At 31.7% G+C, this 13,303-nt stretch overlaps 1 protein-coding gene across 7 annotated transcripts in view; it reads right to left on the bottom strand.

Moving 5' to 3' along the window:
• Window positions 1–5,042: 5,042 nt before the first annotated feature.
• Window positions 5,043–13,303, bottom strand: part of LOC134282966 (glycine receptor subunit alpha-2-like) — a 34,941-nt gene continuing 26,680 nt past the window's right edge. For all 7 annotated transcript variants that reach the window (XM_062765396.1, XM_062765395.1, XM_062765392.1 and 4 more), the window contains 7 exons: window positions 11,162–11,226; window positions 10,214–10,281; window positions 8,253–8,479; window positions 7,352–7,434; window positions 6,932–7,063; window positions 5,561–5,934; window positions 5,043–5,449 (listed from right to left, as the gene is read on the bottom strand). In XM_062765396.1, the coding sequence (XP_062621380.1) occupies window positions 5,279–5,449; window positions 5,561–5,934; window positions 6,932–7,063; window positions 7,352–7,434; window positions 8,253–8,479; window positions 10,214–10,281; window positions 11,162–11,226 (1,120 nt within the window). In that variant the 3' untranslated portion in view covers window positions 5,043–5,278. The remainder of the gene's footprint in view (window positions 5,450–5,560; window positions 5,935–6,931; window positions 7,064–7,351; window positions 7,435–8,252; window positions 8,480–10,213; window positions 10,282–11,161; window positions 11,227–13,303) is intronic.

Here is a 13,303-nt window from a genome sequence, read left to right as displayed (position 1 = left end):
GATATCAATTTTAATGTTGTTTAATTTCCCTGTTGAGAATTTTTCACTCTTGTGGAGACGCCACCACTTGCTGTGGAGAGCTGCAAAATCTGTTCTATACTCGGCACTCAGAGCGATTGAGCAGGGAGGGATCTTTTTCGTGCCATTTCCTACTGCAACACGGGACCTCGGTTTATAAGGTCTCATCCAAAGGACCGGTCTCCACGTCCCACAGTGGGATTTGAACCCGCGACGTAGGGATCAACTCCTTACTTTACGACTCTATAGCAGACGCTCTAACCACTACGCAAAGCGGGCGACTCGATGATACAAGAATATCAACACTACATTTCTCAAATTCTACTGTCGATTTAGCCAAGCAATGTTGCATGACAAGGAGTACAGGTGGGTGTGAACAGGCGACAGGGGTTGCTACCCCCGTGGCATTTAAGAGACCCATGTCCATGTTGACATTGCTCATGATAGAGTTTTTGAATCACTACTTTTAGGTGTATTCTTGGGTTATCTTTCTTACCAAAGCAAAAAAAAATGGGTTATATATATATATATATATATATATATATATATATATATATATATATATATATATATATATGTATATATTTATTTACTTACATTGTTACGATTGTAGCTTGAAACTTGTTTCTAGATCATTTACTAGTATTCTGAATTACTCAAATTTCACATGAATGAAGTTATAGTTGGATCAATTGAAAAATCAGACAAATTAAAATTTCTACTTGCTATTTAAATGAAACATTTTATCTATAGAGTGTAAACTCCTTCCTTAAATGGACTGATATTCTCTATCAGAGTACTTATGAAACTATTAAGTATATTGCTCATAAGAACAGTAATTAAGTATTACAAATTTTTATAAAGCTTGGAAGAATCTGCTTTCTGGTATATTAATTTTGCCCTCTGCCCTCACTTTCTCTATCCTTTCTCTTCTCTCTCTTAAAAACATATACATGTATTGTGAACTGAGTTATACATGTATATAAGAATCTGTGAATTAAGGAATTAAATGTATAATCATTATGACGATTTTGCATCTAATAATTGAATTGTATGATATTTTTTTTATCATGGTAGCAATTTGAGGATGTCATCAAATAAAAATACTGTACCAAAAATGTCTTTATAAGATATTGTAAAAAGTAATTTGAATTTCAAACATATATGCATAATCTCCTTCTTTATTAAACCATGAAATATAATAAGTTATTTACCGCAGAAATTTTGAGATGTAAAAGTTTTTCTTCTTTTCATCAAGGGTAGATAACTCTTCAAAAACTTTCGTCGTGCAAAATGGCACACCTCCTTACATGTTATCAGTCTTGTGAACTTTGTTTATTTCACTTTGAATTTATTGTTATCTAGCAATGCGTTTTCAACTAGTTTGAAATTATTTGAAATTGTTCAAAATCCCATAGCATAAATAAACATACAGGCTCAACTGTATCACCTTTCCTCCCCAAATTTCCTCTAGCTAATATACATTGAATACCTTTAAAAAATTGTGGATAAAATTAAAAATATTGTAATATTTTTTCTCATAGCTGATAATGATTATTTTCAATTAAGAATATGGTACGAAAACTATTTTTTTTTTAAATTTAAAGATAATTCTGAGTTCTGAAATCATATTATATAATCATATGCAATATGAATATATAGGAATATTAGTTTTACAGGTCTGGGATTTATAGGATTTCTTTGCTGTGGAGGATGAGGATGCACTTGTTTAAAGCCATCTTATGAAGCAATTTGGATTTGGAAGGTGCGGGTAAATCTTGGAGTAACTCTTGAACTATACGCAGCACATGAAAATTAATTTTGTCTTATGAATTCAATAACTCCGGAATGTTTAGTAGATTAAAACACACAGATGGGTTACATGCTTACAATAATTATTAAGCAAAGATATTTTTAATTTTCATCTTTGGGTGAACCATTGCATGATTTCATGATACAGCGTAAAATTTATTACAATGGATCACAGAAATCGTTATGATCGTTTTAAAGAAGAAAATGCATGTAAACCCCGCATGCAGGTGATGAAGGTATATTTCTGCATAAGTAAGGGAAGTTGATGATCGAAACGTCAATTGCACCACGTTTATCATAAAACTTGTCTGTACGATTACCATTAACTTCTTTTTAAAGTAAAATATCTAAATATGATACAGATTTGTCAGATTCTGTGATGTCTTTTATTTCATGCTTACCTTGATATACTGTATCGACATAAGAATTTAATGGAAACAACCATTGTAAATTTACAATATATGTATCGTCGATATACTTGTATCTAAATCTCGAGTTGAATATCACAAGTGTTTTGAAAAAAAATCTTCTTTTCACCTATAAGATTATGGACAACGTCTGCTTCATATGCATGAATATAAAAAAAAAACCAAACGAACAAGATTTGCTAATAACGAAGAGTAATTGGTACTCATGGGAATTCGTATATATTGTTGGAAGTCCTGGTTTTCAAAAACCACTTATATAGTTATTGTCAATCAGAAACTCAAGCATCTTTTTAATAAAGAAGATGGGCGCATTTGGCGTGTGATCTGCAGGAATCATTTGTACGAAACATTTATGGTTTAAATATCCATGATTTGGTTGACTGAACATAGCTGGTCAGATTTTACAAACACGTCCATAGGTTTTTATTTCATTTAGTTTGAAAGACCTTGTGAGATTGAAACATTTATGTCCGTTTTTCCCAGGGGGTACTAAAACATACTAATGTTTCAAAAAATAAACACCTAAAATATTTTATGCATAGATGCATGATACGTTACATGTCACAGTACATTATAGAATAGAAGATCTTGATTTCTGCTTGGAATCAAACTGAACCAAAACTTATCTATTTCAAAATATTAATACATCAGTACATAAAACGAAACTGACAAAATAAATGGTTGTTTGCATGAAAAAAAAAAAAATGCCCCATGCCAGGCTCGAACCAAAAAACTTTTGGCTTCAAGTGCACTGAACAGGAAACCCAACTTACTGAGCTATCACCGCTACAAATATACCAGTGACTTTAAAAGGATAAAGAAGCACCACATTCACACATTTGGATGTTTTGGGAAAAAGTTCATTTTTCGTGGTTTCTGGGTCTTCTCTCCATTTTTTTAAAATGTGTATTTGTTTCTTTGAATTAGAATACAAACAGATAATGTTTCAAAATCATGGAGAGAAGACCCAGCGATAGAAAATTTTTAGAAAAACATGTTTCAAAATGTACCACTTTGTACCAAATGTCTGATATGGCCAAATTTCAAGTTATTTTTTAGCAATTCAAAGCTCAATTTCGGGAAAATATTTTAGTTTCCTGTTGCACAGGAACTCGATAAATGAAAAAGAATTTAAAATTTCATCTGACATGTCGATAAAATTTTCACTTTTCAATTACGCCCAGATTCCTGCCGAATGCCAATCAAAAGCGCCCTCGCTCTTATCATTTTCAGAGTACTTGTGTGTACAATCGAATTGATTTCAACAAAATCATTTTGCAAATGATCGATTGAAGGTATTAAGTAATTTAATTACGAGTCCCATTTTTATTGAAAAAAAAAGCAGCCGTCAATGATTACTAGCACACCAGGATTACTTATTTTCTACCGGACAAAACCATGGAACTTTTGACAGAGCTACCGGTAGTTGTTATATTTTTTTTTATGTCTGCAAGAATTCTGTTTGTATTCCCGCATTAAACATCTTGTTCTGCTTGGCAAATCTCAATTGCTTTAGAGTAACAGTGTATCCTCCATTAATTTGTTATGGAATGACTAATTCATTTAGTGTAAACACAATCATCTTAAGAGACAAATCGACGAAAATCGTTTAATTATGGGATATTTACTTAATCCATGTTTAGATCTAGCAAATAGGAAAATAGTTTGATATTTCAAGAGGAAACAGAATCTGGTTTTTGTAATGAAATGGGGGATTAGTGAATTCAACGATTCATGGCATTGCTAGATGTATAAATTATTCAAGACTTCACATATTAATCTGTGATTTTATTACAACAATTTATATTATACGCAATTTTCGTTAATAAGTTTTTCGAAAGATTGTTCCGTCAATGAAACATTATATTGTATATTGGAAATGCAATTTGATAGTTTGGCCGGTTCAATGAAAATTTATCCTTCTACCAAAACAAATATAATAAAATTTGTGAACAGGTCATGAAACCTCCTGAAAACCCCCAAAACAAACTAGAGTGTCGACATTAGGACTACATGTATGATGAATAAAAATAATGGTTTAATAGTTTTCAGCAAAGTTTACATTTTTATAACAGTAAAAATATCAGTTACAACAAATATTCTCTGGTAAGAAAACAGTTTTATACTAAATGAAAGTATTTTTTTTCAAACTATTAATGCATTTTTTGTTAGTTCAAAAAAAGTAAAAATATTTTTGAAATCAGATGAATTGAATAATTCTCATTGACTGCATTTTTATTACCACGGTATCTATCTGATTTTCAGAACAAATATGAAAATATTTCTGGCATGTATTATTTTAAAAACATGTATTTTCTATATTTGTCTTTTTCTCTTCTGTGTAACCTAGATCATGCATGTTTCTGGAGGGAGGCTGGAAGTTGTAATTAAGAGATGCACATGTATTTAAATTCGCTAGGTTTCAATAATAAACAAATTCTGTTGTACAATATTATTTTACATGAGAAAAAGGAAAAGATAACAAGAAGTGATCGGTCTTAAAAGGCCTACAAACAATACAATTCCGTGAACAGGGCATACAACAAGGACCCCTGGAAATTCTAGAAGTCAACTCAGGTGCCTAAAAGAAGAAATCATCCTCTGTCTGTCAACGGGATACACCCGCCATTATCTCTATGTATAATAAATTAGACAGAATATTCTTTAGTCAAATTTAGTATAACCCAAAGCCTAATAATGTGATGCAATGAAGGTTAATTTGTACCATGAGCTACATCATAAACCACTGTTTTAAACAGGGGGATGATAAAAAGTACAAATTCCAAACACTTGTCAGTGTTTACTTGATAACCAGTTGAACATTGCTTCAATGCACAAATTTCATTTTCAAAACATACAATAATACTCCCTTCTGTTAGATATTAATGGAATTTACCACAGATTGTAGATTTAAGAGACAAGAATTGGTTACATTTCACAAATTACGTACAGATTGGTCAATACAAAGGTTTGTAAATATACATTGGCAATTGTAATGAAAAGAAAAATATTCGTTTAAATTAATCTACGGTCGCTGGTTCCCAAAACACATACAATATCCAATAAATGATATTAAATAATATAAAAACAGTAGGAAAAACAACACGTGATATTTTGTCAACCAATCGTGCTCGTTCTCTGTCTTCGAGATTCCTAAAACACCAACATCTTTTCTTTTCCTTTTCTTCCTCCTAAAAAGAAAGATTATCTATTCTATTAACATTTTACAAGCAATCTGGTTTATTTAGGTCAAAGTCTGATTTGAACATGATTAACAATACACACTGACATTTTGAACTTACTTCGAACTCCTTAGCTTCGTTCATATTTGACGTAACAGATTTTCCTCTTCGTTGTTCAACTCTTGCTAACACATTCACATACGCAAATTCAATTAAAGCAGCAAACACAAATATCAAACACGTTGACATCCATATGTCAATGGCCTTCACGTAAGAGACACGAGGCAATGATGCCTTAGCGCCGGAGCTTTGTGTCGTCATAGTTAACACTGTCAACAACCCTAAGGAAATTCGGGCTGGTGTTGATTCCACATTCAACCAGAATGAGACCCAGGATAATATCACAATGAGGCAGCTAGGCACATAAACCTGAATGATGTAATATCCTAAAGTTCGGTGAAGATGTAGCTCCATCTTTAAACAAGCGTATGTGACTGTAAAGAGATTTAGAAGCTTCTTTTTAAAAAAAATAATCGAAAGTGATCTTCCACCCAAAAGAATCTAATGCCAATTAAAGTAATGTCAATCTTTTCTAACAAAATATTTCATTCTGAAAATTGTTTCCTTTTCCAGATCTAAATAATATTTTGGTAAATTTTGTTCCCCGCTTTCTCTAAAGGGAGGGAATATTGACTTGGGTCAGTCTGTTCATCAGCCATTCTTGCCTGCAACATTTCGTTTCTAGAAAAATTCTATACAATTCCATTAGATTAAATTACCTGATACATTGATTTAAAAGTTTCCTTACAACATCTCATTTCTGTTAGGCTTTTAAAATGAAACTTATGATAATAAAAATAACTCTCTCTTGCTGACGGAAGACTACTTTTATCTCATGAAAATGATTTTAAAAATTTTAATATGCATCAGATATAACATTTATTTTCCTATGCTTGTAAATTTCTTTTGTGACCCATATGACAATAGTTCGACAATAAATTGGTCACCTTCAACTCTTCATGGCTTTTCAGAAGCATTTAGACGTTTGAAATTAATTTAATTTTGTCATTTAATTTTTTAAATGTATTTAAAAGTTTTTAAACATCTAAGAAACAAATTCAACCAAGGGGCACTTCTGAGCAAACAGTTAAGTAAAAAGTAAAATTAACATTCGTAAATGATCATTGATTCGTCCTTGTAGATCAAGAGATTAAATCCATTTCTTTAAATAACTACGTCGTGTAGACCAAAATGTAATTCTTTTTTTAAAGTATTGATTTTACTGTATAAAACGCATTAATCATCGTATAGGTTACAAATGTCATGTAAACACATGTTGTAATGTTTTAGAATATCAGCTTTGTGCATAATCATACAATTTGATACATTTTATTAGTAACTCTGCAAAGATAACTTAAACATAATAAACCAAAACCACGAAGCATGAGATCTCTCTTTAATTAATTACAGTTGATTTGTATATATCCTCACCTCCAGCGTAAGTGACGTCACACCTGGACTGCATTATATTCTGCATTTCAAACTGAGGAAGCTGAAGATTGTCTGATGTTTCAACAGGAGTTTCGTGCCATCGCATATATAGCGTCTCTGTACTGTAGCCATCTGAAAAGGGAAACCATTTAACAAGTGTGTTTCTGAAAAGGAAACTTAAAAAAAAAAAGTGTAATCGGTGTTTCAACCAATACTTATAGCAAGACATGTACAATGTGTTAAGCATGCAAGTTTAGTTCGATTCATAAATCCAGAAATCAAGTATTTGTTGTTCACATAAAAAAATTAAAAAAGTTTTTTTATATGTTTTTAATCTTAGTTTAGCAATAAGGAATTCTTCACTGAACAATATGCTATTGAGTCTCAATAAAAATGGTATTGATTGTAAATCGTTCTTACAGCTTTCCATAACTATCGCACATTTCTGATCGTCTAGGGGATATTTCTGCAGATCCATAGTACAAGAAAACACTGCCGTAACTCTGCAATGATAAATTACATACTATAGTATAATTATGATTGAAAGGGTCTACAAGTATAGAACGGCCATTAACCAGTTTCTATTTCATTTTTATCAGCAGATGGCGTAGAATTTCTGAAAGAAGGGCCCGAGCATTTATGATAGAAAGATTACAATGTCCCAAGGGACATGGGGAAGTGTATTTTCAATAGAAGTCCAACAATGTATTTTACTCTCGGTTAATCTAGCCAATCCTGGAATGCAATGGTTATAAGAGTTTGTAAAAGCTTTTAGTGCATGTTAACACAACCAAATATCACACTTTTCTGGCGAAAACAAAAATAAATTAGTGAATTTAAAAACTTAATATGTATGAACATCAGTGGTGATCTTAGCTTTTAAAACGGATCAAAATTGCCATTAGGTTTCCGATTATAGTGCACAAGGGAACACGCAAAAAACGATAATGGTAAATAAAAAACTTCAAAGAGATTGAGATCAGAATCAACATATTGCTTGTAGCGCCGGTACAGGAGATTTATTTCAATGAAGAAACTATAACATGTATAAATATATATACATAAATTATACATGATATATGAGAGCATTTTCGGTTAGTTTTCTCACTGTCTACTCATGTAATAAGAAATAATTTTTGAAAAGGCAGCTACTTAATAGTTGTAAAAAGTAATATATAATATAGATTATAAAAATACTAATCAGCATCATTCTGGATCGTTATCGACATCAGCTGAACTTTCAGATGTCCTTACAAACCGCACACCAGAGACGTGTTTATCCACAACACAAATGTCAGCTTTGATTATGATTACTCTTTACCTCATACTGTATACGATCAGGCCATTTGGATAGACATGCATCAATTTATTAGGGACAGTGACATCATGGACGTCTGCTTTCTTCTCATTCACGAAATAGAGATCGGGAACCCAGACGTCCGCCATTCGTCTGTTGTCTAACTCTAGACGTGTCATGTTAAACGCTGGAGTGTAATTCATACGGTTATCAATCCATCTTTGTCTTAAGAAGAAGCTCATGGAGAAATCCTACAAAATGGTAAACACAGTTAACAGTGGTTTATGTAGGGAGGATAGGCTATGCTGATACATTCGAACATTCATTCCAAGCATTGGATCACGTGCCACTGACGAGTATGACTATCCAGTGCCGACATGTTACAACTGCCATGTGTTCTTTGTTATGATCGGGTTAATGTGCAAAATTGATGGCGTAACGACTTGTTTGAAAAAAGTCAGTCAACATTCAACTTAATGATAGATTGCATTTGTTTCCTATGTCATAAAATCGACCAGATATTTTGCAAAATGTCTTTAAAGTAGACTACTGAGATCCTTGTATCATCTACTAATTTGTCAACAGGTTGCATCACTTTAGAAATTGGTCGTATATTGTACATATCGAATCAATATGAAGACATACATCTCTATACAATCAATTTGCATGACTGTAATTATGCTATACTGTTCTGTACATAAAAATTAATATTAGGAAAGATGACGATAGAAAAGATGGTAATCACGTTATCAAGAAAAAACATTGCCATTACTGTGCTATGAAATGTTCTTTTTAAAGTAAATTCTAAATACGAAACACAGTCATTTGGAAAATTAGAAAATTATGCTTTGTTTTATGTAAACGGAAATATTTTTCTGGACACAGACACTACAGCTAATATTTTTGAAATGTCTCTTTTTATTTTAAAACACTTTGAAATAACTCACTTCTTCATTGACGACATTTACGATGTAGTTTTCGGAGACCAGGTTTTCCAACGAACTGCGAATTCCGATGTGTACTAAATGTGTCTTTTATTATCCAAACCTGTAATTTTATTCCTGCGCAGCAGAATTTATTTAAAACATACTTGAGATGAGGAAAACACTTGATCAGGCCTCTAATTCGACATTCAAATATATTGACGATGTTTTATTAATTAATGATAGTTATTTTTACTCATATGCCGACTCGATATATCCCAGTGAACTCAGATCAAAGACACCATAGAGCCTGCCACACCTGTTTCATATTATGAGGTTTTACTGATTAGAGATGATAAAGGCCAATTAACAACTTATGATGACAAACAAGACTTCAGCTTTTTCTATCATATCAACTATCCTTGTACGTGTAATAATATCCCACTAACACCTGCTTGTGGTGTTTTTGTCCCTCAACTTCTTTGTTACTCAAAAGATTTCTCTGCGTATGATCAATTTTAAAGCGAAGCAGATGCGTTAATATTACACAGATTTTAACAACATTGTTTACAATTATCTTTTGGTCAATTCTATGGTCGTTATCAAATTTTTTTAAGCAAATATACCCTACCATTGTGTCATATTTTGGCTAGCTTGTGTCAAACCAATTGTGTTTTCTGAAATTTCGTCTACATGACCAATACATAGGACTCACAGCGGGTGTGACCAGTCAACAGCGGATACTTATCTTCTCCTAGACACCTTATCCACCTCTGAAATTTCGTGCTTTGTGCCCTCTTCACGTATCTATATTGTTTATAGAACTTTTTTGGACGATTCCTCTTCGTTTACTTCATTTTTGTTAGGATTATATTTTCTTTGATGAATTGGTTTAAGGAGCCCCATAAGTTTACGTCTTACATGAAAAGTTAAAATTTTAGGCTTCAAAATAATTCGCCTTCTATCAAGATATCCAATCCCAAAAGAAGCAATATTTTTCAGACAATTAAAACTGCACCTAATCTAAATACCAGTTAGTGATTTTACAAAAGTTTTACATACCATTGTGGCTTCATTGATTGTGTCTACACTGATGATGTAAAGCTGTACAGAAGAATTGACAGGAATGTCTACAAATAAAAACAGATTGTGTGTTTAAAAAAACGACAACAAGAAAATACATTTATTAAACAGAATTTGTTCCTATCATACGGTCAAAAATATAATTATAACAAACCAGTCATTAAATGTTAAAACAGTCATTAAATGTTATGTCGATTGTCGGATGCTTAGGATTAGGGACCCAATTACTTTCCTGAAATGTTTGTCTGTGGAAGGAATAGTCTTGCTACTCTCTCCTAGTTTACTACTAAAATGAGCAGTACTAATTTTTGTTACATGTACATGTAGTATAAGCATGTTTAGACATCATTTTAAACTATTGGTCATCTATAGCTACTTCCCCTATAAATGTTGGAAATTCAGTTGATTTAGTTTAAATATTATCCTATCCATCTCTCGGGTTTAGTTTCATTGACTTTCTGCATCCTCAAATACCTAAACATACGCTTCCGGTCACCGTACACCTCTGGAACACATTTGAGACCCAAATATTAATTGTACTCTACATATCGTGTTCATAACACCTAAAGGACTCGTTGTGACGTTAACTTTTGACCTTCAATAAACTGACCTTTTGGAGGATGTCTCGACGAATGTGGCAAATGTGATACTAAATGTCAAATGTTATGATTCATGACATGTCCATAATATTGGTAAGAAGATTTCGTAACGTTGTCTTCGATTTCATACCCCCAAAGAATAGAACGTAACCACCATATTGTTAGGAATGCATGTACAGACCAGTTACTTAATTTCCTTACATTGTTGCGATAAGAAAGTTGTCATTCCGCTAAACAAAGCTATGAAAACCATATTTGTATTTAAACAAAATTTGGACAAAAATCAAACATCAGGTTAATCTCAATTTGCCAATAATTCCATAATTACCATTGTCGTAATTAGGTGGAATTTTCCCATCATAATCTATAAATATTTCTTGCAATATCTTTTCCCTACAACAAGAAGGAAATATAGCTTTTACTCAAAATAATTATTTTTGATAAAATTATGCATAAAATGGAATGATAAAGTGTAATTGTTTAAAATCATTTTTTACGTATAATTTTAGAAATATTCGAAAGTCAAACACAGAAAATATACAGAGGTTGTAAAATTAAGAAAAAATAATTGCACGCATGTACAAATACATAAATTTTAATCAGAAAGTTTATTTCTACTTTTAATTATGCTTAATACCAACTAGTTACATACATAATCATTCTATTCATTATAAAAAGTAGAAGGAACAAGTAGTGGAGTCTTGCTCATTTTCATAATAAAAAAAAATTCTTATTTTTTATGAATAGGTTCTTATTTGGACAGATTTTAAAATATTTCCTGTGAAGTTACTCTTATATATGTAGCTTGTTCCTGGACTGACTACTTATAATTAATACTAACCTTTCTTGTAGTTTCTTATAATTTAAGCACAATACGTTGAAATGCATAAATTATGCTGTTCGCGACTTCACAAGTGTTAACAGAAAAATTGACATAATTAATTATGTTTTAGCCAAATTGATATGTTTGAGCAAAATTGATTCCTTTCAAAATATGTCATTTTTAACTTATTACTCTGGTGTTCTTGGATAAAATTTCAAGCTCAGTGAAAAAATCATGACAATTTGAATGTTCTTAATTTCGAAAGTACATGTAGGATCGGATACCATGAATGAATAAGCATCCTCTCGGATTGGTGAAAGCCGCTGTGTGCTCTGTGTCATAATCAAAATCTATTGACAATACAGAGTAAAATAAATGACCTAACAACTTGAAATAAAGTCAGTCTATATTCAATTTTACGATAGACTGTATTTAATCATCAAGCCATGTGCAGACCATAGAATTAACGAAATCTTGACTTTGAACGGGCCTGTTGATATCATGGTATCATTCTTACTTGTCAGTAGCTTACCTCGTTTTTTAGAAATTGTTCATACGTAGAGCATACTCTTGAATATAAAATCAATTTGGAGACAAACTCTATAAGAAGGTGAATATTACAAGATTATACTTTCGATTTTGCTGAAGTTAACGTAGAAAATTTGAAATGCTCACTTTTTCATAGTTTTGTTACAATGTCGCAATTTATGTATTTTTCTAGTAAAGTATCCAAATATGAAACAAATAGACAGCTTTGTGGTGTCTTTTTATTTAAATTCAAAGGCATTTGTCGAATCAACGAAAGAATGAAAATATTGTGAAAAAAAGGTAATGGTAAACAGTTGGAATATGAAAATGACACTTCAAAGGAATAAGCGCGTAAAATTGCAAAAAGCATTGAACATGCTGAAGCACTCGTGTCTTCCAATAAAAGCATTTGTTGAAGTTGTAGACGTGTGGAACAATAGTGCTTAATGTTTGCTCATTTCATGTTGATTGTTATGATAAGTTATTTTGCCAACACATTCCTATCTTCCCTCGTGAGCGCATTTAAGAGAATCTGAGGTCACATACATGCCATAATAATATTTATTAATAAGCAATAACACTAAGAAGTCGAGAATTTATTGTAAAGGAATTGCAAGGAGAATAAATTTGCCTTCATTACTGTGAATAATTCGAGAGATCGAATGAGATATAGTACGCCAATTTCAAATATACGGTTCCTTTAATTAAAATTCTTAATCAAAAAAGTATTAGAATTTGTATAAAGAGAAACTGATTATTAATAATATTTCTATTTTAGATGCTTCCCCTGGTTAACATAAAGAATACTCAATATAATTTCAAGACTTTGGATAAGTTATTGCGTGTAAGGAAATAGTCATAAAAATGAGCCAACAATAGCAATGTTCAACCGATAACATCCAATGGCAAGTTATTGACAAAATATACGATGTTTTATGAATAAATAATACGTATACAGAGGATTTGATTTATTAAAATCCTTCAGGAAATATAGGTTGAGAAAGAAGGTGTTGCAGTTCGTTTGTTATTTTCCCTAAATGTGTAGCAGATTAAAGGAAGAATTTCTATGTTGCAGAAACTCATATTAATTTTTTTTCAAATGCATCAATATCTAAAGCA

The sequence above is a fragment of the Saccostrea cucullata genome, unplaced genomic scaffold (genome assembly GCF_032062105.1).
Source record: "Saccostrea cucullata isolate Sc308-1 unplaced genomic scaffold, CSIRO_AGI_Scuc_v1 ctg1856, whole genome shotgun sequence".
Lineage (NCBI taxonomy): Eukaryota > Metazoa > Mollusca > Bivalvia > Ostreida > Ostreidae > Saccostrea > Saccostrea cuccullata.
The sequence above is the reverse complement of the archived record's forward strand: the minus strand, read 5'-3'. Positions and strand labels throughout refer to the sequence as shown.